General features: G+C 44.0%; 4 protein-coding genes across 6 annotated transcripts; 3 read left to right on the top strand and 1 right to left on the bottom strand.

The window, feature by feature from the left end:
• Positions 1 to 2582: 2582 nt before the first annotated feature.
• On the top strand, positions 2583 to 7559 carry LOC143003974 (BAR/IMD domain-containing adapter protein 2). The gene is made up of 14 exons (XM_076154788.1): positions 2583 to 2630; positions 2775 to 2850; positions 3113 to 3199; positions 3739 to 3800; positions 4088 to 4159; positions 4248 to 4385; positions 4982 to 5134; positions 5277 to 5453; positions 5624 to 6287; positions 6388 to 6586; positions 6679 to 6741; positions 7092 to 7260; positions 7359 to 7399; positions 7487 to 7559. Exons 1-14 carry the CDS (start codon positions 2583 to 2585, stop codon positions 7557 to 7559), a joined length of 2022 nt encoding a protein of 673 aa, XP_076010903.1.
• Positions 7560 to 10591: 3032 nt separating this feature from the next.
• Positions 10592 to 11860, bottom strand: ndufa3 (NADH:ubiquinone oxidoreductase subunit A3). Its single transcript, XM_076154732.1, has 4 exons — positions 11818 to 11860; positions 11190 to 11264; positions 10908 to 10985; positions 10592 to 10777 (listed from the first exon to the last, which is right to left on the bottom strand). Exons 1-4 carry the CDS (start codon positions 11858 to 11860, stop codon positions 10686 to 10688), a joined length of 288 nt encoding a protein of 95 aa, XP_076010847.1. The 3' UTR covers positions 10592 to 10685.
• A 57-nt stretch (positions 11861 to 11917) lies between these two features.
• On the top strand, positions 11918 to 15319 carry tfpt (TCF3 (E2A) fusion partner). The gene is made up of 7 exons (XM_076154578.1): positions 11918 to 12074; positions 12431 to 12532; positions 13024 to 13146; positions 13245 to 13315; positions 13410 to 13479; positions 13792 to 13950; positions 14252 to 15319. The coding sequence occupies exons 2-7, from the start codon at positions 12431 to 12433 to the stop codon at positions 14324 to 14326; spliced, it is 600 nt and encodes a 199-aa protein (XP_076010693.1). The 5' UTR covers positions 11918 to 12074; the 3' UTR covers positions 14327 to 15319.
• Positions 15320 to 15484: 165 nt separating this feature from the next.
• Positions 15485 to 23563, top strand: cnot3a (CCR4-NOT transcription complex, subunit 3a). 3 transcript variants are annotated; one of them, XM_076154719.1, is made up of 18 exons: positions 15485 to 15639; positions 16257 to 16327; positions 16501 to 16568; positions 16663 to 16737; positions 16829 to 16918; positions 17036 to 17164; positions 17282 to 17377; positions 17491 to 17704; positions 17837 to 17964; positions 18162 to 18218; positions 18470 to 19403; positions 19508 to 19628; positions 19718 to 19859; positions 21305 to 21404; positions 21909 to 22107; positions 22297 to 22429; positions 22524 to 22649; positions 22766 to 23563. In XM_076154719.1, exons 2-18 carry the CDS (start codon positions 16303 to 16305, stop codon positions 22862 to 22864), a joined length of 2736 nt encoding a protein of 911 aa, XP_076010834.1. In that variant the 5' UTR covers positions 15485 to 15639; positions 16257 to 16302; the 3' UTR covers positions 22865 to 23563. The 3 variants fall into 3 exon arrangements, with proteins under 3 accessions (XP_076010834.1, XP_076010835.1, XP_076010833.1); XM_076154720.1 differs by having other exon boundaries at positions 17485 to 17704; positions 19523 to 19628; XM_076154718.1 differs by having other exon boundaries at positions 17485 to 17704.
• Positions 23564 to 23940: the final 377 nt, after the last annotated feature.

The following is a 23940-nucleotide window of genomic DNA, read 5'->3' as shown; positions in this document are numbered from 1 at the left end:
CATATTTTTGTCTGGGTTGAGTTTGAATGTGTATTTGTGAATACTGAGGACTACCAGCCTATCGGGAGCAGGTGCTACATTTAGTGTGATGTATAAAAATAAAAAACTTTTGTTCTCTTAAAATTTTGTGGAACTAAATTAAAATGTTGCATGTGAGTAACTTTAAACATCGCCTCCACACACACAGTCAGGAGAAGCAGGGGCGCCTTGATTTCTCATATTTGCTTTTATCCTTTCAGCAGTTTTGTTGCACTAAATGAAATGTCTGTGTCCATACAGGGCCCCCTCCTCCTCCTCCTCTTCCTCCCCCCTCCTCTCATTGAGGAAGGGGAGCAGGAATGTGTGATGGGCCGGCTGTATGTAGGCCAGTGATATGCCTGAGCTGGGCTCTGTCTTTGGCTTAAAAAGTTCAAGTCATTATTCTCCCCCTGCTGCTATTCATACAGAGTCCCGTTAGCTCATTGTTATTCTGCCCCAGTGTGTGAGTGAGTGAGAGTGTGTGTGTGAGAGAGAGAGAGAGAGAGAGAGAGAGAGAGAGAGAGAGAGATGCCGCTGGTTTTACTGGTGCATTAGGGAGATTTGTTGGTGATTTTCTGGCCGGTTTGCGGGCGTGAAGGCATGTAGATAATCGGCTCAGTAATGAGGAGGTACTGAGCGGCACCGGAGATCTGATCCTGATGCCCGATGGAGTGAAGAGAGAGGGAGAGGAAGAGAGGAAGAGGAGGAGGAGAGAGGGCCATGTGAACGAGGGGCGGAGGGGCTGTGAGATTTAGTGCCCTGCTGGATGAATCAACCCCCCACTAACTAACGGAGAGGGAAAGTAGCCTGAGAGGAGGAAGAGGAGGAGGAGGAGGAGGAGGAGAGACTGAACTGCTCATTACACACTCAGAGACGCTCAGGAGCTTTTATCGTGCCCAACAATGAGTCCAGTAAAGGTAAATGTAACTTCTCTCTCTCTCTTTCTTTTTGTTGTTAGTGTTTCTCATGTCTGAGCGGGACTGAGGGTCTCGGATCAGCAGGTAGCTCTGATCGCTCCGGACCACAGAAAGATGGCAGACCTCTGCTTTACTCACCCACAAGCTCCCCTGACTCATTTCATTTGGTGGCATTTTATTGAGTAAACCGGGTCGTTACATTCCTCTGCTCCCTTTGCGTTTGATTCATTCATTCAATTCGCTGACCGATCGCTTGTTCGACTTTAGATTCTGTTCTGTTCAAAGAGATTAATCACCGAGTTAGTGTTTGTAAACTGCAGCCATGTATTGTTTTATATTATTCAACATTAAGCTTTAGAAAAAGTAAATCCTGAAGAAAAATGTAATATATAATTTGTTTTCCTAATGATCTACACCAAAAGTAAATTGCATGTCAATATTATTTCACATTGCTAAATCATTTTAATTTGAAGCAGAACTTGAATGATTCCTTGGTGCAGCGTTGCCATCAGCACCATTTGAAGACGCTTTAAACAGCCTCAACCAGATGAATGCACCTTCTGTACCCCAACTGCAACCACCTGCAGTTCCGGTATAGAGAAACAAACAAGACATTATATTTGGTGTTAAAGCACCCAGAGCTGGAGGACATTTATGTTTCACCTAAAGCTTTCATTTGTAACTACAGTAACATTTCATTTGGCTTTTCAAACCAAGACTTGTCTAAGTAAATGATGATAAAGCTGAATGTGCTGACCTCCTGCTTATCTTGCTTTAGTGCAGACTGATACACTGAACACTAACACACCCCTGTCTACTGTATCTCACACGGCCATAATGAGAAAGAGTCTGGAGTCTGTTTTCTTTGTGTTGTATGCTTTTACTTGATATGGGTCAAAGTTTTCTCTGTAATCTTGCTGTGATAACAAAGAATGGCTGCTGGGGGAAATTGGACTTGAATGAGCGTTTTGCCATCAGATTCAGACTGGAAACCTTTCGACCTCCGAGCTCTCGCCTTGATCGTCCTCTCTGCAGAGGAGGAAACATAGTCGTGGCGTGTTTATCCAGCGTCCTGACACCTGTTGTTGCTGGGACTGGAGAAGCCCATTGTTCTTATCTGAAATGGTGTGGAACTTGCGTGGAACTCAAATCTTGGATAAATATTTGGGCTTTGGTAATGTTACGCAGCAGTGATGTAGGAACTGGCGAGTGAGGCGCTGATGAGATTCATGTGAAGTCACAGACGGGGGAAATAACATGTTTGCTGTCAATCAAAACCAGTCTGATAGCATCATGAGTGACAGTGAATTTGTCTCTGTTTCACTGAGCTCACTGATTAGATTACGACGGCTTGTTTAAAGACTGATCAGTGGATCAATACACATTTCTGACACTCACTGTTCCGCAGATAAGAACAAATTAACACCCTAAGCTTCTGTTTCCTGTTTGGAAGTCAAGGTAACACATCCAGACTCTTTCTCCTGCTCTCGGCTGAATCTTGCATCGTTGTCATTGCATTGTGTTTTTCTGATTGCTTTCTTTTATAGGGGACTGCTGTCAGTTATAAAGCTTAAGGCCCTGATTAACAGGAAGAAGAGTAAGCACACACACACACATAGTGGCAGGACGTACGTGAGGAGGGGAACCATGTCTCGCACAGAGGAGGTCAACAAGATGACAGAAAACGTCTACAAGGTAAAGCAACACCTACAGTTTATCAGCTTCTCTCACCCAACAGTGACCGTCTGCATGTTGTCGTCCAGTTTGCTCTCAGAGTTTCACACACTGTGGCTTCCTGTGTTGCTTCTAAAATATTATTTGTGTGCGTTTTTACCCAAGGGGATACTGGACCAGTTCAACCCCAGTCTGAAGAACTTTGTGACTATGGGTAAACACTACGAGAAAGCCCTGACAGGTCAGCAAGGTTTTCGATTATTTCCACTTGAAGTCACTGGATTGTCTCGGTTAGATTTGGGTTGAAAAGCAAATGTTTCACTGCGTACCAAAGACCTGACACATGCTGAAATATAGCCACTTAAATGCTGAAGAAAAGAAGAAACTCCTCATCCTTGCTGGGCTCACAGATCTGCAGCTGTGGGTTTATTATCCCTTTAAGCTGTACATGCATTTACCATAAACTTACTTTTACTTACTTTACTTACTTTCCCCTTCCTCAGGTGTGACAGTGGCTGCTAAGGGATACTTTGATGCTTTGGTGAAACTTGGAGAACTGGCAAGTGACAGCCAAGGCTCCAAAGAACTGGGTGAGTGGGGGAACTGGCAGAGAATCCTGGGAAGGAAATACAAATCAATTATTGGTCTTTATGTGAGACCTAATAATGTTCAGAGACAGTCGGGGGGGAAGCTGAACTCACTTTTGTTTGCGAGTCCGTTGCATACGTTAGTGAATGAGGACATAAAGACAAGAGGGGACGAGGAAATGTGCAGAAAGAGAAAGAGAACAGAGGGAAAGGCAGAGAGTAGGGTCATTGTTGGGAGATTAACAACACCACATGATCTCATTGTAATGCTGAAAACAGTGGGGGAGGCAAGCAGGAGTGAGGGAGGGAGGGCGAGATGCCAGCCACCATATACTACTGGGCTGTGTGACGGAGGGGGCGACGCACAGCTGACCGCCAGCAGGGTGCAAATGAGACGCCGAGGCAAAGAAACAAGTTGTGTGACATTTTCGCTAGAGAGCGTCTGCATAAACTGTGTATTCAAGTCCGTATGGTTGTTTGTGATACTGAGTCGCTACTCTTGCAAAGATGTAAACATCACAAAGCGACTCTCTTTGTTGCAGGAGACACACTGTTTCAGATGGCTGAGGTTCACAGGCAGATTCAGGTGCAGCTGGAAGATGTGGTAAGAGAGCAGCACCATGTGGGTCAGACAAACTTTATATCACAGACGGACACTTTGACTAAACAGGGCTTTCATTTGGTGACAGCTCACCATGACAGATAGTAATTTACTGTATCTATTGAACATTGTCCCTGCTAAATAATGGTTACAATGCATAGAACAAGAATATCTGTTAAGATTCCAAATCCTGTCCAATAGTAATTATAACAGTTTGGCTTTAATGCGTTGATGAGATGTGGCGTAATCACATCATTTGTCTAAAGTATTGGGCTTAAACTCATCCACAGTTAAAGCTGTTTCATTCCGAGCTGCTGGCCCAGTTAGAGCAGAAGTTGGACCTGGACATCAAATACCTGACAGTGAGTTCATCTAAATCTAAATGAAAGCTTGACTGAAACATGGACACATTCAGTGATGAGAAACTCAACTCTCACTTTTTTTTCTCAGGCCACCTTGAAGAAGTACCAGAGTGAGCGCAGGTCTAAATCTGAGTCTATTGAGCGCTGTCAGTCCCAGCTAAAGAAGCTGCGGAGGAAGAGTCAGGGCAGCCGCCACCCCAACAAGTATGGAGACAGAGAGATGCAGGTAACGGAAGCCCGGAGAGTTTCAAACAAATACAACATCTAAATTCCCTTTATGCGCCTGCGAGGTGAAATGTGGTTCGAGCATCAAGATTGCTTTTCCATTTATATCTGTACATCTAGCTTTTGTGTCATTAGAACGTACAATTTCCAGAGATCCTTTTAGAAATAAAAAAGCGTCCATACATACACATTATGGATCCTAAACATCTTACTCAGCATTATGGTTTTATGGGAGATTAAAGAGTTTTTGTGTAAGAAATAGGTCAGTGTGAATAAGATTAAAGAACAATCTGCCTCAGCTGATTCTTTGAAAACAAGCAACTTAGTGCAGAGGCTTTTACTATAAGGGTCATATAAGAGGGTGAAAGGGTTTAGCCAATTGGTGTGAGCAAATAGGAAATCAAAGAGGAGTGGTGCATTGAAAGGAAAGGTCAGCAGGGCAAAGGAGAGACTATATAAGCAGGATATGATGTCACTTAGTTCTCCGGGTCTCTACCAACAATGTGCATTAAAGGTCAGCGGGCTATGTGTGTGTGGTTGAATGTGTATGTGTGGGGATGATCAGGTTGTAAGTGAAATAATCTCTATTTCCTTCAGTTTGTGGAGTTGATGAGTCGTCGCCAAGGTGAGCTGGACACGCTCGTCGCCACGGGTTACAAGTCTGCTCTGACTGAGGAGAGGAGAAGATATTGCTTCCTGGTGGACAGACAGTGTTGCGTTACCAAACTACTCATGAACTACCACTCCAAGGTTATCTGCTCATTTATTCAGTTTCGATCATATCATTCCTGCATGTGTAGATACAACCAAAATGTCTTCTCTGATTGGCCCCAACCGTCCACATCACAGGTAACTGAATTTCTTAATTTTTGTGTTTTTGAACATTGCCCAGGTGCGAGAGCTTCTGTCGCAGAAACTGTCATCGTGGCAGCAGTCGTGTTCTCAGCCCACCAAACTCCCAGAACGTGCTCTGAATCTGCTGCGTCACACTGCGCCTCAGAGCTCCGGGGCTGCTGGGTTAGCAGAGGTCCTCCGCCACACCAAGCTGGGCGCCTCTCAGCCAGAACAGGTGAGATAACGTGTCTGTACACCGCGTCGAATATCCTGTATTTATTACTGACTATTCATCATCATCATCAACCTCTCACAGACTTTGAGAGGTTTCAGTCTCAGGTTCTTATGTCTTACTGCCTGTTGTCCTGTGTTTGGGCGCTCACACTCCCTCTCCTTCCTTCTCAGAGGTTGTCTGTTCAAGAAGTCCCTCCTCTGATTAATGGCGATTCCAGTCGCTCCCAACAGCAGCGCTCCCTGCCCACCTCCTCCTCCCAGAGTGATTCCTGCTCCACCCTGGCTTCTCCTCAGACATTCTGCTCCTCATCTTCCACTGGAGGGGCTGCTGGAGGATCATCTCGAGGAGCATCTCCTCAGCACACCAGTACACCTATAAGTGCATCAGCCAGCCCCACTGCTGACAGCAGTGCCAGTGGAAGCAGCACCAGCAACCCGGGCACATCCACCACCACCACCACCACCATGTCGGGCAGCTCCACCCAGCAGAGTCAGCTCCTCCTGGCCGCCAACACCTCCAACCTCTCCCCCTGCCTCATCCCATCCACAGTGATGTCAGTCAGCCAGGTGTCATCAGCCGGTAGCTCCTCACAGGCCATGACGCTCCCCATCCCTCACGGTGCTCCTCACAGCCCTCCGCTGCCCCACAGCGCTCCTCTCTCCAGGGCCTTGACTCCAGTGCAGTTACTGCACCAGCAGGTGGGACCAGGAGGACCTAACACTTCCTCACAGCCCCAGAATCCCTGGCTGATGAAGGCCGCTGACATGTGCGGAACTGCAACACTGCCACTGCCAAGAAGGCCTGTGAGTGAGATAAGGCTGGGCGGCTTTCAGGGTAAGAGGTCATCTGTCAGCTCTGCATGGTTCAGTCTTCAGTCTGTCAAAGTTCTGGAACAGTGCCTGGTAATATTGTATCTGGTTTCTCCTCTGTCTAGGGTCCAGTCTCCCTAGGATGCTGCCTCTGACTGGACCTGTGCGGGTGGAAGCCCTGTTTGCACACAGTCCTGGAGGATCAGAGGGTGGTGTAGTAGGTGGAGCCTGCTTACTGCACTTCCTGCCTGGCGACGGCATTACCCTGCTCATCTCTGAGCCCAGGGATGGATGGCACTACGGTCTGAATGAACGGACCGGACGGTACGTTTCACTCACAAAATAGGCAATGTCCCTGTCTGGAGCTGCTTTATATATTCAGATTACATTTAACAATGTTACATTTTCCATCACAGGAAAGGCTGGTTCCCTTTCTCCTACACTCAACCACAACATAATACGATGGAGAACATGGAGAGGTCAGTGAGCAAGAACTCCTAATGATGAATGCTGATGACAGAATGCTCTCTCTCTCTCTCTCTCTCTCTCTCTCTCTCTCTCTCTCTCTCTGCTAATGTCTCCAGTATTTTACAATTCTGGAAGTCATTTACTATACCAGCAGTATTCCAGCAAAAGTAGGCTGTAGTAGCTGATGGATGGCGTCATTTTATTCAGACTAATCAGACGTCTCCTCTCTGACGCCCTCTTCCTTTTCTGTCCAAAACCAACATGATTGTTGATGAACGTACACGAAATCGCCTCTTCACTCTCTTATACATCCTCTTTCCTCGTGTATTCCTTCCTCTCTGTCTGTGACTTTCCGTCGTAGCTCTCTTTTCTTATCTAAGGCCAACAGCACCAGTACCGGCCAGCTCGACAAGCTGGGGTCTTCGGGCCTTCCAGCGCTGACACCCGAGTCTGAAGAGGAACGCTCCCTTCCTCCCCAGAGGGTCAGCACCTTCCGTCCACGCCCGTACAGCATGGCTGACAGCAACAAGGTCAGATACACAAAAGGTCTGAGGAAACTGCTAATATGAGAGAAAATGCGTGAGAGATCAATCTAAGTCGATTGTCTGTCACATCTTTTGCCTTACAGATCACCTCTGAATTGGGTTCTCCACCTCTGTCTACTACCAGGTAAATATTCCAGTCACTGGGATGTAAGGTTATAGATTGTCGTACTTATTAAATGTTTCTTTCATTTGTATCCTTCCCTCCTTTCAGGCCTAATCCATTTGCGCACATCCGACTTAGAAAAACGGTCACTAACGATCGCTCAGCTCCCATCATTGAGTAAGTGGAAGCCATCATCCACCTGCTGAGCCTTAACTTCAATTGTGGATCAACTGATTGTTTTGAACCACTAAAAAAATGACATTAGATTTGATTTTACTTTCTAATCAAACACAAGCAAGAATTGATTTTTGAATGAAAGGTCTGTGTGTAAAGGTTTACCTGTTACACATGTCATTACAGACCCTTGCTTTTATGGTAGTTGTCTCTGTTATCTTAATTTCACTGGGCCGGTATTATTTCATCTTATAGAACAGAAAATTTAGAATTAAGGCCAACTTTGGAAGTTGAAATCGAAAGTTCTGTTGTTGGAAATGGTGTTTAGGCTTGTGTTAAAGAAACAAGTATGATGTTAAACTGTAGCAGTCAGGGATTTTAGTTTTCCAGATCAACAGATCAACAAATGTTCCAGAAAGTGTTCTGTGTTTGGGCCCACTGATGAACTGTGCCTGTTGTTTCTCTTTTTGTCTTACAGCCTAATTTCTTCCTTGACATAACCTTTACTGTAGCCTTTTTTTTGTTTTTGTGCGAATACTAAGGAGATTAGATTTGATCTTAGCTCATTTAGGGACGGGCTCCTAAAAGCAGCTTTATGTACTTGTGATGTAATTTCACCTTCAGAGTGATGAAGTGTGGTGACGAGGACAGGCTCCTACTCTTAAAGTGATACTATACTATGATTTGCTATCAGATTGTTGGATTAACTTGGTTTCATTGAAAGAAAATTATGTATTTTATTTTAAAAGTGGTTGTTTGGTTCAGAGAGAACACTGCATATTGTAATGAACTGAGCTCGCTGTTATTGGTGTTGCTTAGGCTTCCCTATTACAGCACATTTCAGCCCCCAACAGGCAAAACCACTCCTATATGCTACATTTTTGCCTGTATATACTCACATAAGTGGGCAGAAATGCTATTTAAAGGCTAGAAACTGAGGTCAGTGTTGATAAAGGTCTACAAATTATATTATGCTTGGTGTAAGATGCAGCTAACCACATAGTAAACCTACTGGCTGAGATGTTAGGATGTTAATATTTGTGCCTTGAAGTGTGTTTGAAAGGATTTCCTCCCCTGTTTTGAATGTAGATTACTTTGGATTTGTTGAGCCTTTTAACTACTCTGCTCAAAATATAATGGACCTAGTATAGACACTGTAAATGAGACTGATTTTATTTTTTATTTAATATGGAGCAACTCCCAGAAAAAAACAAGAGAAGCTGTTGAGCTTCAAAGAGGCAAAACTCTGCAGTTTGGAGTCTTTAGATGAGAGTTTGGACGGTACTTTTACTGAAAGATGTTCTATTAGAAAGTAGCATGTGGTTGTGGGTTCAACGTTTTAAGAATGAGAGATCTCAACACTTTGTCTCTGGATTTGATGTCTTCTTGATTCCTTTTCGATCCCAAATTAAAAGCTGGGTGAGATTCTAGGCCAGTGAATTGTAGTTGCATGTTCACCAATCAGACTGGGAAGAATCTTTAAGAGACCTGAAAGCCAGGACAGGTGGTAAGATTGAGATTTAATGTGGAAATGAACCTTTGAAAGTGAGGAAGAAAGCATTCAGGAAGTTGGCCAACGTTGAAGCAAGTGTTTGGGGTAAACTAGAGACGTCTAAACTAATACCTATAACTGTGCCTGTGTAGTTATCTTTAGCAAACTGCAATTTAAATATGAAGCTTTTGTGTATCTGAGGTGCTTGATATAACATCACGTCATGTTTATGCTGTGATTGTGACGCTCACACGATGTCTTAGCACCATGTAAGAAAGAGGTCACCCATAAGGTTTGTAGGAAATCATTTTAACAGCACAAGTATTACTGTGAGTATGGCAACATTAACAAACGTTTACAGCAAAATTAGAGACCTTATGTGTACTTGTGCTTAATAACCAATGTAAGTGTATGAGTTTTATTTGACTCTTTACTTTTTCACTTTGGTAGAACATTTTGACTTTGCAGCATGTAAATATGCATCTGCAGCTTCAGAAGTGTTAAACCTCCAACTGAAGGAAAATGAAAATCAGGAATCCGTCAACTGCGTCGGTCAGATTGTTGTTCTGCAACTTGAAACTTTTTTTTTAAACTGTAGTCACTTCATCATCCTACATGTTAGAAACTTACAAAATCTACTTTTGTAGAACTGAATGGTACAAATACAAATTACTGCTGGCAGATCTATACTCTTGAAAACTCTGTAAAAGAATTTTATAAATGTTATAAATGGCTGTGATGGTTGTACAATTTAAGAATTAAGGATTTCAACCACAGTCTGTGTTAAGTAGACTACTGCAAAAATCGTGCAAAATATGCAAATATGGATAATGTGCATTGTAATAATATTTGAGTGTGGACAGTACGGCGTGCGTCTCATCCCTCCATCCACTGTTAGGTTCAAGTGACGCGCTGTACGTACACAAGCAGCTGCTCCTGTGTTCAAAACTTCTACCAAAGTGAAATACTGTTTCCACACTGCACACACACATTTCTGAACCATTTCTTGGTTCTGTCGACACACAGCAATGTAACCTGGCTGTCTGCTGAACTGCATCAATGTGAAATCCTTGTGACTGCAGAAATCACAATGAATACTGCTGAGGAAGACTTTTCCTTACCTGGAATACTGAATATTTACATGTTTTGAAATAAAGGTTATATGAATTGTGTGCATGGTAGTAGTTTGTACTGCTTGTGATGAATAACAGACAACTGGAGGACACAACACAAAGAGAGATAAAGTGGTGTAGTTTCAAATTGTCTTATATTTAAACTGTGGTTTTGTGCCACTTAACCCATTTAAACAATCAGAGAATTTAAGAGAACCAGTGAAACTATTTCTTAAAGTAACACTATGTGCTTAGATTAACACTTGTCCATTTCAATTAGATTTTTTTAGATTTTCTACCAACAGTTTGCAACCTCAAACACATAAGAGAGCGTTGCACCGTAGCTTTGTCATTTCATACATCAAAAACACAGGATACTGATGGTGATTGTGTTTATTACATTCAAATGTAATAAATGAATCTAAACCCCAAAAGTGGTATTAAATAGACAATCTTTATTGTGGGACATTTTGTTTAGCAATTAGACAGAAGAACGGGGACAGCAGTTACAGTTTTGATGAATGTACATTTATAGCTTCTTTAGCCACTCCAGGTTTTGTCCTTTTGCTTCAGATGGATGAGCAGGGACATCGGGCAGGTTTCCATCATCTCGCAGAGGAACTGCACCAGGAAAAAAAGGACAGACAGTAACAGGTATTGAATTATATGTTAGGAATACCAGTGCTTTAGGACAGGGTGTGCATATAAAACAAACAAACACAATCTGCTGTGACGTGAGCACAGTGTTTACCTGGGTAGACGTATGGCGTAGCTGCATTTATCATTCCTGAATACTTCGTCATGGGACTAATGAACGGAATAATAGCACCTAAGAAAAGACGACATTCCTCTTGATTTAAAACTGCAAAGCCAATGTACAAGTTTATCTTTCATATCCTTTTAGCCATTTGACTTAGCAGAGAAAGCAGAACGTCCGCTGACATGACAGCCACACTGAAGGTCTGGCTTATGGTCTGCAATACCACAAACAATGTGCAACAGATATGACTTCATATTCAAACTGATGTCTGACCTGCGAGGCCCACAACACAGGCGGCCACTATAACAGGCTGTTTATTCCAGGCATTCATCAGATAGGCTACAGCTCCTAGAGACAGACAGGGTCAAAGGTCACTTTTCACAATTATACTTACAATAGGAGTTGTATGTGCCTTGGAATTATATTAATAAATAACATATTATTAAATTCATATTTCAAAAACTCCCGTTCCGAAGCAAATTCCTTTCTGTCAATAAAAAACTTTTTTTGTGGTTCACAAGTCACGCGATAACGCTGTTTCTCCTTTTTGAAAAGAAGAAAATGTATTCGAGAACCGAAACGAGTTTGTGGTTTATACACTGACTTCTACTAGTTAGTAAAAGCTATGAGCCAGGAGTCATTTATTAAAATAGGACAATAATAACATGTAACTTCACAGCTGACTGCTGCACTTGTTAGCTAAGTCACGTTAGCCAGCGTTAGCAGCGCATTCAAGGTCACATATTTAATATGCTTTCAAATAAATATCTCGTTAAACTGCATCTAAATTCTTTGCAACATGATTTATAATAATGTAGCCATACAGTTAGACCGTTTGATAATCACAACACTGCTAACGCCACCGATTAGACGCCAAGAAGATGAAAAACCACAGACATACTCGCCATGTTGTCTCCTGTAGTTTCAACGAATAGAGTGCTCATGGGAGATGTAGTGTTTTTTTTTTTTGTTTTTGTTTTTTTTGAAAGTGACGTATAATTTCTGCGACCGTCACGAAGACTGAAACAGGTTTGAGTCCACTGAAACAGGCTGCGGAGAATAGTGTGCGTGTTTTTTATTAAAAACTGTTAGCTTATGTAACTTTAACCCGCCGGGCCAAGAACACGTCGCTGTTTCTGCAAGTGAAACGCAATAAATGTAAGTAAATGGCTTCTTATCCAGTATGGTATAGTCATAACGGTAAACATTGGCTTTCGTTTGACCATTATTTGTGTTATTGATAAACTGTTCAGTGAAAAACTCGATCTGTATCTTCCATCTGAATGATATCAAAGGTGCAAAATGCCCATCACACGTTTTCACGCTGGAAAGCTCCAATTGTCCAACAGCCCAGGACCTCAAATTATATTACTTAATAATGTTTATAATGGAGTTAATCTCATGCACCCAATACTCAAACCATGTGTCTTTACAATCAGACAGCTGCAGAATGAGAATTGCTTAATTTGATTGGGTTTGTTGTTGTAGTAGCAGTCTGTTCTCTTGGCTTCCAGATGATGGAGGATTTCTCTGATCTGGCCCTGCCTCCTCTGTTTGGAGGGCACATCCTGGAGGCTGAGCTGGAGCCAGGTGGAGTGGAGCTGGGACCAGGGGAGGTAATGGGAATAGTTGTCATCCAAAAGTTACAGATAGAAATAACCATTGAAAAATTGGTTTTAATTGAAAGGAACATCCTTTAGCAGTGTCTGAAGAGCAGGACTATAGAAAGTCCCAAATGTGTTTAATCAAGGCCTGACACTGGCTGACATAGTTGTATGCAGTATGCATTGCTACAGATATCCGAAATGTTTGTGAATCCTCTAAGATCTAATCCCTTGCTCGGGATAGCAAGTAAAATGTTCTGTTATCTTAATAAAGCAATGTTTTGTTCTCCAGAAATCTATTTTAAAACTATCATCAAGCATAAGGATGTTGCACGTCCTCTCTCAGCTTTTGCACAATAAGTCTTTCCCTCAGATGAGAAATTTACTTAACAAATGCTCCATTTGAAACACAGTGAGGAAAAACTCACCAAAAACGACTAAACAGGCAATTGGAGCCTATAATGTGTTGCTGCTGCTGAGTGCTGAGTGTATTTTTCTCACAGGTGGAGTTGGGCCCAGGAGGCAGTGAGCTGCTGGAGAGCAGAACGCAAGAGGACGAAGAGAGGAAAGCTCTAGAAAAGAGAAAATATCTGTCTTTGAGCAGGAGATGTAAAGAAATAGAGCAGGTGTGTGTGTGTGTTTGTACATTTTTAAAGGGGTAAAGGGTCTTTTTAAATTAAACATATCGGTAACCTGTAATCATTTACATGCCTGTTGTGTTTAGGTCAATCAGAAGATCCTTGGTCGCCTTCACCAGGTACAAAGATTAACACGACGCTTGAAGAAAGAGAGACGGTACTAAACCACTCCTGTTCTAATACTATATCATTTGTGAAACCTGTGCTTGACCCATCTTATATGACTCTGATTCTCTTTTTAACCCTCCCAGGTTCCTCATGCAGACTCTTGATACTTATGGGGACGACTACAGAAACTCCCAGCTCACTATACTACTAGAGGTAAGAACTAGACAGATATATGTGTGTAAGGGTATAAGAAGCTTCATAAGAGAGGTGCAGCTCAGCTTTGGCATCAATGAAATCTACACATGCTTGTCGATGAATCAGTAAATTTAACTCTGTATGTAAACAGACCCTGCAACTCATACAATCCCTTAAAAAGTGTCAGTGATGCACTTAGCAGCTTTTACATAATATGAGTTATTTAAGGTGTCTCTCAGACTTCATTTAGGCACAGGTTCACCATGGAGCCTTGTTCTCCTCTCTCTTGTGATTCAAGGATGGTCATTAAAATAACACTTACTGTCTTAGGATGAGCCGGGAGCACACATAGATTCTGCTGCTGGTGTGGAGGATGAACGACTCAATGGTGTGTCTGCCTCCATCACATCTCCTGCTCTGCACCATGGGGTTGGGCCAAAGAAGAGAAGGCATCGAATTCCTAGACAGGACAAGGATAAAGACCAACAGGTAGGTGAAAACGTGTGTGTGTGTGTGTGTGTGTGTGTGTGTGTGTGTGTGTGTGTGTGTGTGTGTGTGTGTGTGTGTGTGTGTGTGTGTGTGTGTGTGTGTGTGTGTGTGTGTGTGTGTGTGTGTGTGTGTGTGTGTGTGTGTGTGTGTGTGTGGAAAGAGCATGTTGTTTGAATTTCTAAATGGGTGGATATGTTGAAATACATGTAGATCTTATTGTGCATTTTTTAGACATCCCCATTGTGTGGAACGATTGGTTTTCTCAATCACTTGAATGTCTCCTTGTTGTTTGTTTCCACAGAGTGAAGCAGATGTGTCGGTGTTGGCAGAGTCACAGTTTGGAGAGTTGCCCAGCCCGACCTCTCTATCTCACTGACCTGTACTGCCTTGCTGTCATAACATATAACACTGTGTACACTTGAGTTGTTTAGCAAAAAATGTATTTGACTATTGTAAAAAGGTGTCTTTCAAAGAAGGTAAAATTACATGAATTTATTTTTTTAATCTTATGTTGTATATCCGTATTGTTTGCTATGTTGATATTTTTATGACTAGTGGCAGTGACAGTTGTCATGGGGAAACTTGTTTGGTGACAATTTAGCAACCTGGTTGCATTTACATTAAGGTTACACATTTTTTTTTGTAAATCTTGCATTATAAACTGCTGGATATTGTTGTTTAATGTTTTTTGAGAAATGATCCATTTCAGTGCGACAGTGTTATCTCCAGAACTTTGTACCTAGACTATATTATTGAATACTTCACTTTTAAAAATGATTAGAAATGACAAATGAAAGGAAGTGGATATGGGCACGGATGTAGACCAAAACCAAAAACAACAAACATCCTACTGTTATTTGTGTTTATATCTGCAACAACAATTTAAACTGATGGAAAACTGTCTGGCACTGTTTTATCATGATTCTACAGTGTACCATGGGTTCAACTGGGGACGCAAATAGCATTGTGTCCTCCAGAAGCGATGACTGCCAGTAAATGCAGACAGGACAGCTCCTTGCCAGAAACAGAGTCCCTTTATTTACTGCAAACCATTACGTTATTGACATTTCCCAGACTGCCAAATGAAAAGAAGCAGTCTGTCTTAACGTCCAAGTCCTCAGACACCATTTATATGCAGGGACTTAAGTACAAACAAATACAGACTCACACAGACACAGACAAATGTACACATAAATGTTTTGTTTTGGTGATACAGAAGGGTTCTTAATCACATCTAGACAGTAATGACAAGCTGTACATTTCCATCCAAGTATTTTCATTTAATAGCTTGAATAAATGAGTGAATTAATTTACATTACTATTAATTTAGTTAAGAAAGCATTGTTGATATTAAAAGGACTAAAAACCAGCCAGATGTGAACGTGTGTATCGAGATTTCGCTTTATTGTGTGTGTGTGTTTGTATTTTAACTCATTGCTGGGCCAATAGCAGCACGTCAATCCAGCGCATGTTTTTCAAATGACAGACGTCAGATCTGACCAATCATAGCTCGTAGATTAGGTTTAGGGCGGGTCCCAATTTCGGAGGTGGGATTTTTAGCTACCGTCCATCTTCAGCTACATTACAGCGAGCTTGTCGAAAAGAAAACACAAATTGGAAGTAAAGAAGACTTTCTGGAATTAGTTTTGGCTGTGATTGAAAAAAGACAAACGAAAGCCCAGACCTTAGGTAAATGTCGTAAATAAGTATGAATCTAGATGTTTGGGTTGACCCAGTTTCCCTTTTTCCTAAATTTGGCTAGCTAAGATGCTAACTAGCATTTTATGTATTAGCTAGCTAAACAGTTAGCAACATTAGCGAGTAGGGGGTAAAATAGGAGCGGATTCTGATATGTTTGACCTTTCACAACGCAACAAACACCATATAAAACAATGTTGTGGCCATAATTAATGATGCATGAACACGAATTCCAACCACCAGCGTGATAATGTGGTGAATGCTTTGAAATGGGCCAGTTAGCGAGCGAGGTGGTCGAGCTAAGCAGTTGTCTAGTGTAAACGTTAGCTCGCTAGGTCGCTAATTTTAGCTGACAACCATGTCAATCGGCATTGTTACACGTTACTAAGAGCAGTAACACCTAGGGGAACGAGACGTTAAGTTATCAAGCATCCATCAGCCCCGCGTGCAGGTGTAACGCGTGTTGTAAATTTGAATTTTAGCTGAAGTGAGCTGGTGAGTTAGCATGAGCTGCAATTCAGCACCGACAGGCTCAGGCAGAGTCCCTGATGGAGGATGCACGTTTCTCTGCTCCGTGCATTCACCACCGTGTTGTCTTCTCTCCCTAGCCGACTTTGTGACAGACGGAATGTGGACATTGTCGTAGTCAGAGCCATGGCTGACAAGAGAAAACTTCAAGGTAAGACTCTTTGTGGAGGCACTAAACTATACGTGGCGTGTGTGTTTGTTTGTTTGCCCAGTAAATCAGACTATCACCTGGTGTCACGGTGCTGTGAAGTGCCAACAAATTTATCTGCGTAACGCTTTTAAACGCGGTGATGTTCAAGAAGCCTCTTTGTTTCATCTCCACAGGTGAGATCGACAGATGTTTGAAAAAAGTAGCTGAAGGTGTAGAACAGTTTGAAGACATCTGGCAAAAGGTGAGACGCCTCAGGAACCTAGATTCTCTCTCTTAAGCCATTTAAATGTTGGATTTATAAAATTTAACACGTCGTTTGTCCGCTTCCATCTCAGCTCCACAATGCAGCCAACGCAAACCAGAAGGAAAAATACGAGGCAGACCTCAAAAAAGAGATTAAAAAACTACAAGTAAGTTGAGCAACATGTGTATATTTGTGTGTCTGTTATCTGTGCGTATATGAAGCAAATTCATCTACAATTGTGTGTGTGCTCTCCCCAGCGACTGAGAGACCAGATAAAGACATGGGTGGCCTCAAACGAGATCAAAGACAAAAGGCAGCTAGTCGAGAATCGCAAACTTATCGAGACGGTACGACCTCATCAGTTGCTTTCCCCCTCAGCTTCAGAATAACAGAAATGATTTAGGATCATATTGTCTAAATGCTTACCTAACCAAATTTGGTGCAATGTTTTTTTCCTCCCGTAGCAAATGGAGCGTTTCAAGGTGGTGGAGCGAGAAACAAAAACAAAGGCGTACTCTAAAGAAGGCTTGGGTCTGGCCCAGAAGGTGGATCCTGCTCAGAGAGAGAAGGAGGAAACAGGACAGTGGTTAACGGTCAGAAGGACAATGCGTTCACACACCCATTGCTTGTGTCCAGTTGTCAAAATGCAAATGACTTAAGCCGGCATCTCTTCACCCCTGAGCTTATTTTCTCTCTTCTTCTTCTCGCAGAACACGATAGACACTCTAAATATGCAGGTGGACCAGTTTGAAAGCGAGGTGGAGTCTCTCTCGGTTCAGACGAGAAAGAAAAAGGGAGACAAAGACGCAAGTCCCTTCTTTTTCCACCTTACAAAACGATTCCACTGTTGTGAAATTGTGCTTAAGGTTTTTCCTCCACATTCTCTTTAACCATATTTTTGTCTTCTATGTAGAAGCAGGATCGGATTGATGAGCTGAAGCGGTTGATCGAGAGGCATCGATTCCACATTCGCATGTTGGAAACCATTTTGCGAATGCTGGACAACGACTCTGTGCCAGTGGACTCCATCCAGAAGATAAAGGATGACGTGGAGTACTACATCGACTCCTCCCAAGACCCAGACTTCGAGGAGAACGAGTTCCTGTACGATGACTTGGACTTGGAAGACATACGTGAGTAGCACATGACATCCTGCGGGACTATCAGTGATCTCATTCAGTGAGACGCCGGTGTTTGGTTGCAACTTTTGAATCCAGAATCAATGTAAGGTCTGAACCTGACGCGTCTCTTTCTTTAAACTGCAGCTTTAGTGGCGACGTCACCATCAGGTCAGGGCAATATTGAAGACGAGATGTATCTCCACTCGAGCAGCACTCCCACTTCCACCACCTCTTCTTCGCCTGTCCCCCCATCCCCCGCCACCTGCACTGCTGTAAGCTCTTCCTATTACCTGCTGTTGTTCCTTGCTCTTGTTAAACACGTTTCGGGTCATGACGGTAAAGGGATTCTGCATACAAACTGTGTTTACTTCACCTTTCTACAAGTCCTATTGTGTCATGATCCACTGGGGAGTTTGCTGAATCAACATTTAAAAAGAGGATTGTCACATCAAGGTTTCTCCTCCTGTAGGAGAACTCGGAGGACGATAAGAAAAGGGGACGATCGACAGACAGTGAAGTGAGTCAGGTGAGAGGCTCTCATCTGTGCTGTGTTGGTGGAGGAACAGTTTGAGCAGTGTGAGCGTCGTGCTCTTCAGCCTTGGTCCTGGAGAGACACACTGGCTCAAGGGCTTTGGCCAACAGGCTTTGTCTCTGTGGGACCATGGTTGGAGGCTGCTGATAAATTGTCATAGGTCGATGTCATTAAACATATTTCCTTAGAGACTTTGTTGACATGTTGGTCTGAAACCCATTTTTCTGATGCTTTATCATTTCCAGTCACCTGTGAAGAACGGCACCCCGTCCTTGCTCTCTTCCTTCTCTTCCTCGACCACCTCCGGGTCATCCTCATCCTCCTCCCTTGTATCCATGGCGAGTGTTGTCGGCGGCATTCCTGCTGTTCCCATCAGCAGCAGTCTTATAGGGAGCTTCAGCAGCGCAGTGCAGCAACATCAACACCAACCTCCACAGCAACAACAGCAACAACCTCAACCCGCCAACCAACCACTGAAGCTGCAGCCGCCACCTCAGTCCAAGCCTCCCGCCCCCTCAAACAACACCCCGAGCCCACCCAGCAATCCCCTCCTCCCAGCCTCCACTGCTTCTTCTGTCCCCACACCAAGCACACCCATTTCATCGCCTCCCAACTCCCAGCCGCAGCCCTCGCCCGGCTCCTCCCCAGCATCCAGTTTAGGACTTGGGTTGGGGTTGGGATTGAACAAAATTGGCTTAACAGGGACCAGCAGTGCCAACCAAACGTCTGGTTTAGGCCTGGGTGGCCACCCCAGCTCTTTAAACGCAATGGCGGGGCTTATATCAGGGTCCACTCCGACCCCTTACGCTCAGGCAGCAGCATCGGGGGGTTTGGGTTTGAGCAGCACCACCCAGTCGAGCGTTACGGTGGAGAGTAGCACTTCCATCCCCACCTCTGGCTCCAGTGGAGTCACCACCAATGGGGCGGGGACCGGGCTGGGTTTGCTAGGTTCTAGCCCCGCCCACAGCTCTCTGAGCGCGAGTATCCTGGGTCTGGTCCCGGGGCAGAACGTAGCCCCCGGAGCCTCTCAGGCAGTCCCCAGTTCTGTCAGCGCCGCCCCAGGAGGAGTCGCGGGCATGATCGGAGGCAACGGAGGGAACGTGGGAGTGGTCGGAGGAGTCGGGCTGAACGCTTCTCCTGCCAGACCGCCAAGTGGACTGAAACAAAATGGAAGCATAAGTACGTACACATGCTTGGACTTAAGTGATCATTTGAGATGTGTGATCATTTTTTGGTTTTGTAACAAAGATGTATTTAATAATGTGTTTATGTTTAAATCAAAGGTTTTCCACCTCTAGGTTACAGTGCTGTGGTGGCAGAGAGCTCCACTGAATCAGCCCTAAGCACACCCAGCCAGTCACAGAGCAGCCAGCCCTCATCTCTCAGCTCCTCAACCAGTCAGCAGTGAGTGTGTCTGTACATCAGGCGTCCGTCTTTATGTGCCGTCTCATTTCATTGTGTAACTCCGTGTTTGTCCCACTCCACCTGCACAGGATGGACAATGGTCCAAGTTTAATCAGCTCCATCACGCTGCCCCCCAGCTCTCCGTCCCCCTCATTCTCAGACAGCACACCTGGAGGAGGGAGTCTCCTCAACGGGCCCCACTCCTACACACAGGCCTCCGAGGGCCTCAAGGTGAGTGATGCAATGATGGGAACAAGGCATTCATCTAAAAGTGTGTGTGTGTGTGTGTGTGTACGTCAATACCAGGTGCACCATTAAACTGTTCCGTTGTTCAGGAGATAAAAGGAACAGTTTGAATTCAAAGAGCAGTTGAATTAAAACGAGAAAGTAATGGAACTATGAACGATGTCACAGGACACACACACACTACTTTGAGAATTGTGTATGGTGTCACAGTTACTAATGACAAAGTTGATGTTACAGTTGACACACACACACACAGACAGACAGACAGACAGACAGTACTTTGGAGAAGCATGAATGATGTCAGTTGCAAATGACATCATGAACGATGTCAAAGTTGACGCCCTACTTTTAGAATCATGAATGATGATCATGAGTTGACACACACACGCACACACACACTGCTTTAGGAACACATAGGAGAACATCTCTGAAGAGAAATATGAGCCCCATTCCTTTCCAAAGATAAACCATTTGCATCATGCTGAAGAAAGAGCAACCGTCACTGTCGGCAAGCCACAATGCAAAGCGCCAGAGACTGACTCAAGCAAACAAAACTCCACAAAGGTCAGGTAACAACTACTTCATGTTAACGCTACTTCATGTATAGCTATAGGCATTAGGGGTAATGGATAGGGCTCAAGTGAAGAGGGGGAAATATCAGAGAGGATGATGGAGGAGGGGTCAGCAAGGAAAGGTAGAAAACCGCCAAAGGATGCTTCTAAGGGGTGTGTCAGGAGAGGAAGGAGGCTCAGGAGAGGCTGGGTTACTTTATTATGATGAGCTTCCCTTCACCCATGTCAGCCAGCAGTTTCATATCAGACTGGCTTTCACAGTAACTGTTAACAAAGGTCAGGGGTCAGGAGAATGAGCGAGAGCTGGCATCTACCCTCCTCCTGTGTTTGCTCTACTCAGCCTTCAGGGGAAAGGGAGGCAGCAGCGTGAAAGTTCTCACTGAAGGTGATGAGGAAAGTCTGTGACGGTTTGCTCGAGTCAAAGTTAACTACCTAGATTTCCATCGTCTCACAAACTCTAGGCTGTAGCAGTAAATGTCTTCAGTCTGCTGCAGAGACGACAGCTGCTCAAGAATGAGAGATGTGAGGGTACGGCTGAAAGCTTTCACCTGTTCAGTGAGTTAGTTTGGCCTCGTGGAAAAAGATCAACACCAAGCATTTTCCGCAGCAAACCACATGAATTAACATGACCACATTATGATTCGTCACCTTGTAAGACCTGTAAACATTGTATGCGTCTAACTCATCACACAAAGAAGCTGCTTTCACTTCAGTCCCTTCCTGTGACATGGTGCTGCTCTCTGGGTGCTCTGGTGTTTGCTCACTGTTCCTTTGCGTTGCGGCGACGCTCTTAAATGCTTTGATCTTAATATAACTCTTCACACTGACCTGGTGTTCTCTCCTGTTGTTGTTGCTTAGGCTCCTGAGCCTCTGAGCTCTCTGAAGGCCATGGCTGAGAGGGCGGCGCTGGGATCAGGTCTGGATGGAGAGATTCCCAGCCTGCACCTTACAGACAGAGGTCAGAAGGGTCTACCTGTCCTGTCCTGTCCTGTCAATACTACACTGACTGTGTACTTCAGACTAGGCAGCCCAGATTTCAACCAATTGTCAACAAATGACTGCACTCACTCATTTTGATTAACGGGAAATGGCCTCTAGGCCTTTAAGTAAAGACTGAAAGTAGTTTGGCCGATGTAAAGGAGTAGAGCGACTACCTTCAATGCATCACAGAAGAAAATACATTAGTTTGAGACTTAGAGCCTAGAGGTTGAGTAGCAAAGGTCAGGTAACCATTACCTCATGTTAACACAAATTATAGTGACCAAGTGGGAGCATAGACCTCAGTGAGGGAGCTCAGGTAGGCAGGTGTGGGTCTGGTTTCTGCATTGAGGGCAAACCATCAGGAGCAGGAACTTGAAACAGCCAAATATTGAGAGCCAAAGGCGGAAACGTGTCCTTTTTCTGCTGCACTGCCTCATTCTAGAGCATATTCCTGACCCCATGCCTTCTTCCCTTCCTGTAGATATCTTCTCTGGCTCGTCTGCAGCCCCTGGCACTCCAGCTGCCCCCCAGCCATCCGTGTCAGAAGTCAGCATTCCCCCCTCGCTCGGGGTGTGTCCGCTGGGCCCCACGCCTCTCCCCAAAGACCAGCTGTACCAGCAGGCCATGCAGGAGTCTGCGTGGACGCACATGCCGCACCCGTCTGACTCAGAGAGGATCAGGTGAAGATCTGTCACAGCTAATAACATTTATTTTTCTGCCGATGACCACACAGTAACTATGACAGAATGGGACAACATGATTGAAAAAACTCACCCTGATAAAGATCAGTTATCAATGTATTCTTATCTGTGATGTTGATGTGAGGCTTGATCTGTGGATTTGTAATTGCTTGTCTTCCCGTCTCAAAGGCAATACCTGATGAGGAACCCATGTCCCACGTTGCCCTTCCACCACCAGATACCACCACACCACTCTGATTCCATAGAGTTTTACCAGAGACTGTCAACAGAAACGCTCTTTTTCATCTTCTACTACCTAGAGGTAAGACACCCACACCACCTTCATTCCCCCTCCATGTGCCACTCTCTCTCTCTCTCTCGCTAAGTCAACCATTTCTCTGGCTTTGCTCTGTCAGGGCACCAAGGCTCAGTATCTGTCCGCCAAGGCTCTGAAGAAGCAGTCGTGGAGGTTTCACACCAAGTACATGATGTGGTTTCAGAGGCACGAGGAGCCCAAGACTATCACTGATGAATTTGAACAGGTGCAGTTACACACTTTAATTCCAATCACACAGCACAATATAATCTGCCCATCCGTGTGAGCACACTGACAGTCAGGCTCATTAACGATGATCCCTCTACTATGCTGTTCCTGCAGGGCACTTACATTTACTTTGACTATGAGAAATGGGGCCAGAGGAAGAAGGAGGGGTTCACCTTTGAGTACAGGTACCTCGAAGACAGAGACCTGCAGTGACGGACAGAGAGAGGACAAAGGACAGAGAGAGACAAAAATGTGCTGCTGTTGACATTCCGAGACTGAACTCCATACTGTGGATAGAGATTGTGATGTGTAGTAGAAACTCTCTCCTATAATGGAGACTGTTGTCTGTATAGGCTGCATCTCACATGAAGCCCCAAACCTCATGTAGCGTATTGCTTTGGACACACACGCCCCATGGGCCTGGCCAAAGGCAGTGCACTGCGTGGGCTGAGCGGGTTATCATTAGAGATCTGCGTTTGTGCCTGTTTGTGTGCACACTCAGTATGTGGCATTAGGAAAGCCTACCCCATGCATGTTTCTCATGTTTTGTTGTCTTTTTTTCTGTTTTAAGATTCTTTGTACCACCTACCCAACATGAGCCTTGAAGCCTTTGACTTGACACAAAACAAACCTTGGATTTGATTGTTCAGTAAATTGCCCATCTTGTATTTACTGTCATTTGTTTGGTTGTTTAGAATGGGGAAGTACAGTGGACAATTTAGTAATGGCTTCTTTTAAGACCTTATGATGCCTGTTGAATATGGTCACTATTAGAGATAGTGAGCGATTATCAATAGTTTTATTGATATTGTCTTGGTCGATTAAACACTGATTGAGAGTGACCACAGGGCCTCTTCCTGTGACAGGGAAAGAGTCCTTATTGGACATGGATTAAATTGCTATGCAATTGAACTGGTCTCTGACTCCCTCTCTACAAATAAAATGTTTTTAAGTTAACCTGTCAAAGAGAATGCATTACTATGGCACATTCATGTTTGTGAGAAATTAATAAACTTGTAAAATAAATCTTAAATAGGGTTTGAGGAATTTATCTTTTTGATGTTTGACCCATTGAGCACTTCCTCACTGTCATCCTCGGTGCAAAGGCAAAGCTCGGCAAAGTGAATGTACCAAGACTCCTTTAGCAGAAGAGAAATGGCCTGTTCCTTCTTCTCTAAGCGTTCTGGTGGCATTAGAAACAACAGATCACTTTAGTTTGAGTTCTCACTTGTAGGTTTCCGTTTTGTTTCTTAATGTGACCTCATCCCAATCTAAATCCAATGTATTCA

The sequence above is a fragment of the Genypterus blacodes genome, unplaced genomic scaffold (assembly GCF_046128005.1).
Source record: "Genypterus blacodes isolate CSIRO-AG114 ecotype Tasmania unplaced genomic scaffold, CSIRO-AGI_Gbla_v1 ptg000063l_1, whole genome shotgun sequence".
Classification (NCBI taxonomy): Eukaryota; Metazoa; Chordata; class Actinopteri; order Ophidiiformes; family Ophidiidae; genus Genypterus; species Genypterus blacodes.
This window is presented reverse-complemented; position numbering and strand designations above follow the sequence as displayed.

Bases quoted from the DNA above. Each gene is read 5' to 3' on its own strand.
- LOC143003974 (XM_076154788.1), top strand. From the start codon at position 2,583: ATGTCTCGCACAGAGGAGGTCAACAAGATGACAGAAAACGTCTACAAG. The intron at 2,631-2,774 runs GTAAAGCAACAC...TTTTTACCCAAG, and splicing joins TGACAGAAAACGTCTACAAG to GGGATACTGGACCAGTTCAA. The intron at 6,587-6,678 runs GTACGTTTCACT...TTTCCATCACAG, and splicing joins CTGAATGAACGGACCGGACG to GAAAGGCTGGTTCCCTTTCT.
- ndufa3 (XM_076154732.1), bottom strand. From the start codon at position 11,860: ATGAGCACTCTATTCGTTGAAACTACAGGAGACAACATGGCGA. The intron at 11,265-11,817 runs GTATGTCTGTGG...GTCTGTCTCTAG, and splicing joins TACAGGAGACAACATGGCGA to GAGCTGTAGCCTATCTGATG. The intron at 10,778-10,907 runs GTAAACACTGTG...TTCCTGGTGCAG, and splicing joins TACGCCATACGTCTACCCAG to TTCCTCTGCGAGATGATGGA.
- tfpt (XM_076154578.1), top strand. From the start codon at position 12,431: ATGATGGAGGATTTCTCTGATCTGGCCCTGCCTCCTCTGTTTGGAGGG. The intron at 13,147-13,244 runs GTGTGTGTGTGT...TGTTGTGTTTAG, and splicing joins GATGTAAAGAAATAGAGCAG to GTCAATCAGAAGATCCTTGG. The intron at 13,951-14,251 runs GTAGGTGAAAAC...TTGTTTCCACAG, and splicing joins ACAAGGATAAAGACCAACAG to AGTGAAGCAGATGTGTCGGT.
- cnot3a (XM_076154718.1), top strand. From the start codon at position 16,303: ATGGCTGACAAGAGAAAACTTCAAG. The intron at 17,705-17,836 runs GTGAGTAGCACA...TTTAAACTGCAG, and splicing joins CTTGGACTTGGAAGACATAC to CTTTAGTGGCGACGTCACCA. The intron at 17,965-18,161 runs GTAAGCTCTTCC...CTCCTCCTGTAG, and splicing joins CCCCCGCCACCTGCACTGCT to GAGAACTCGGAGGACGATAA.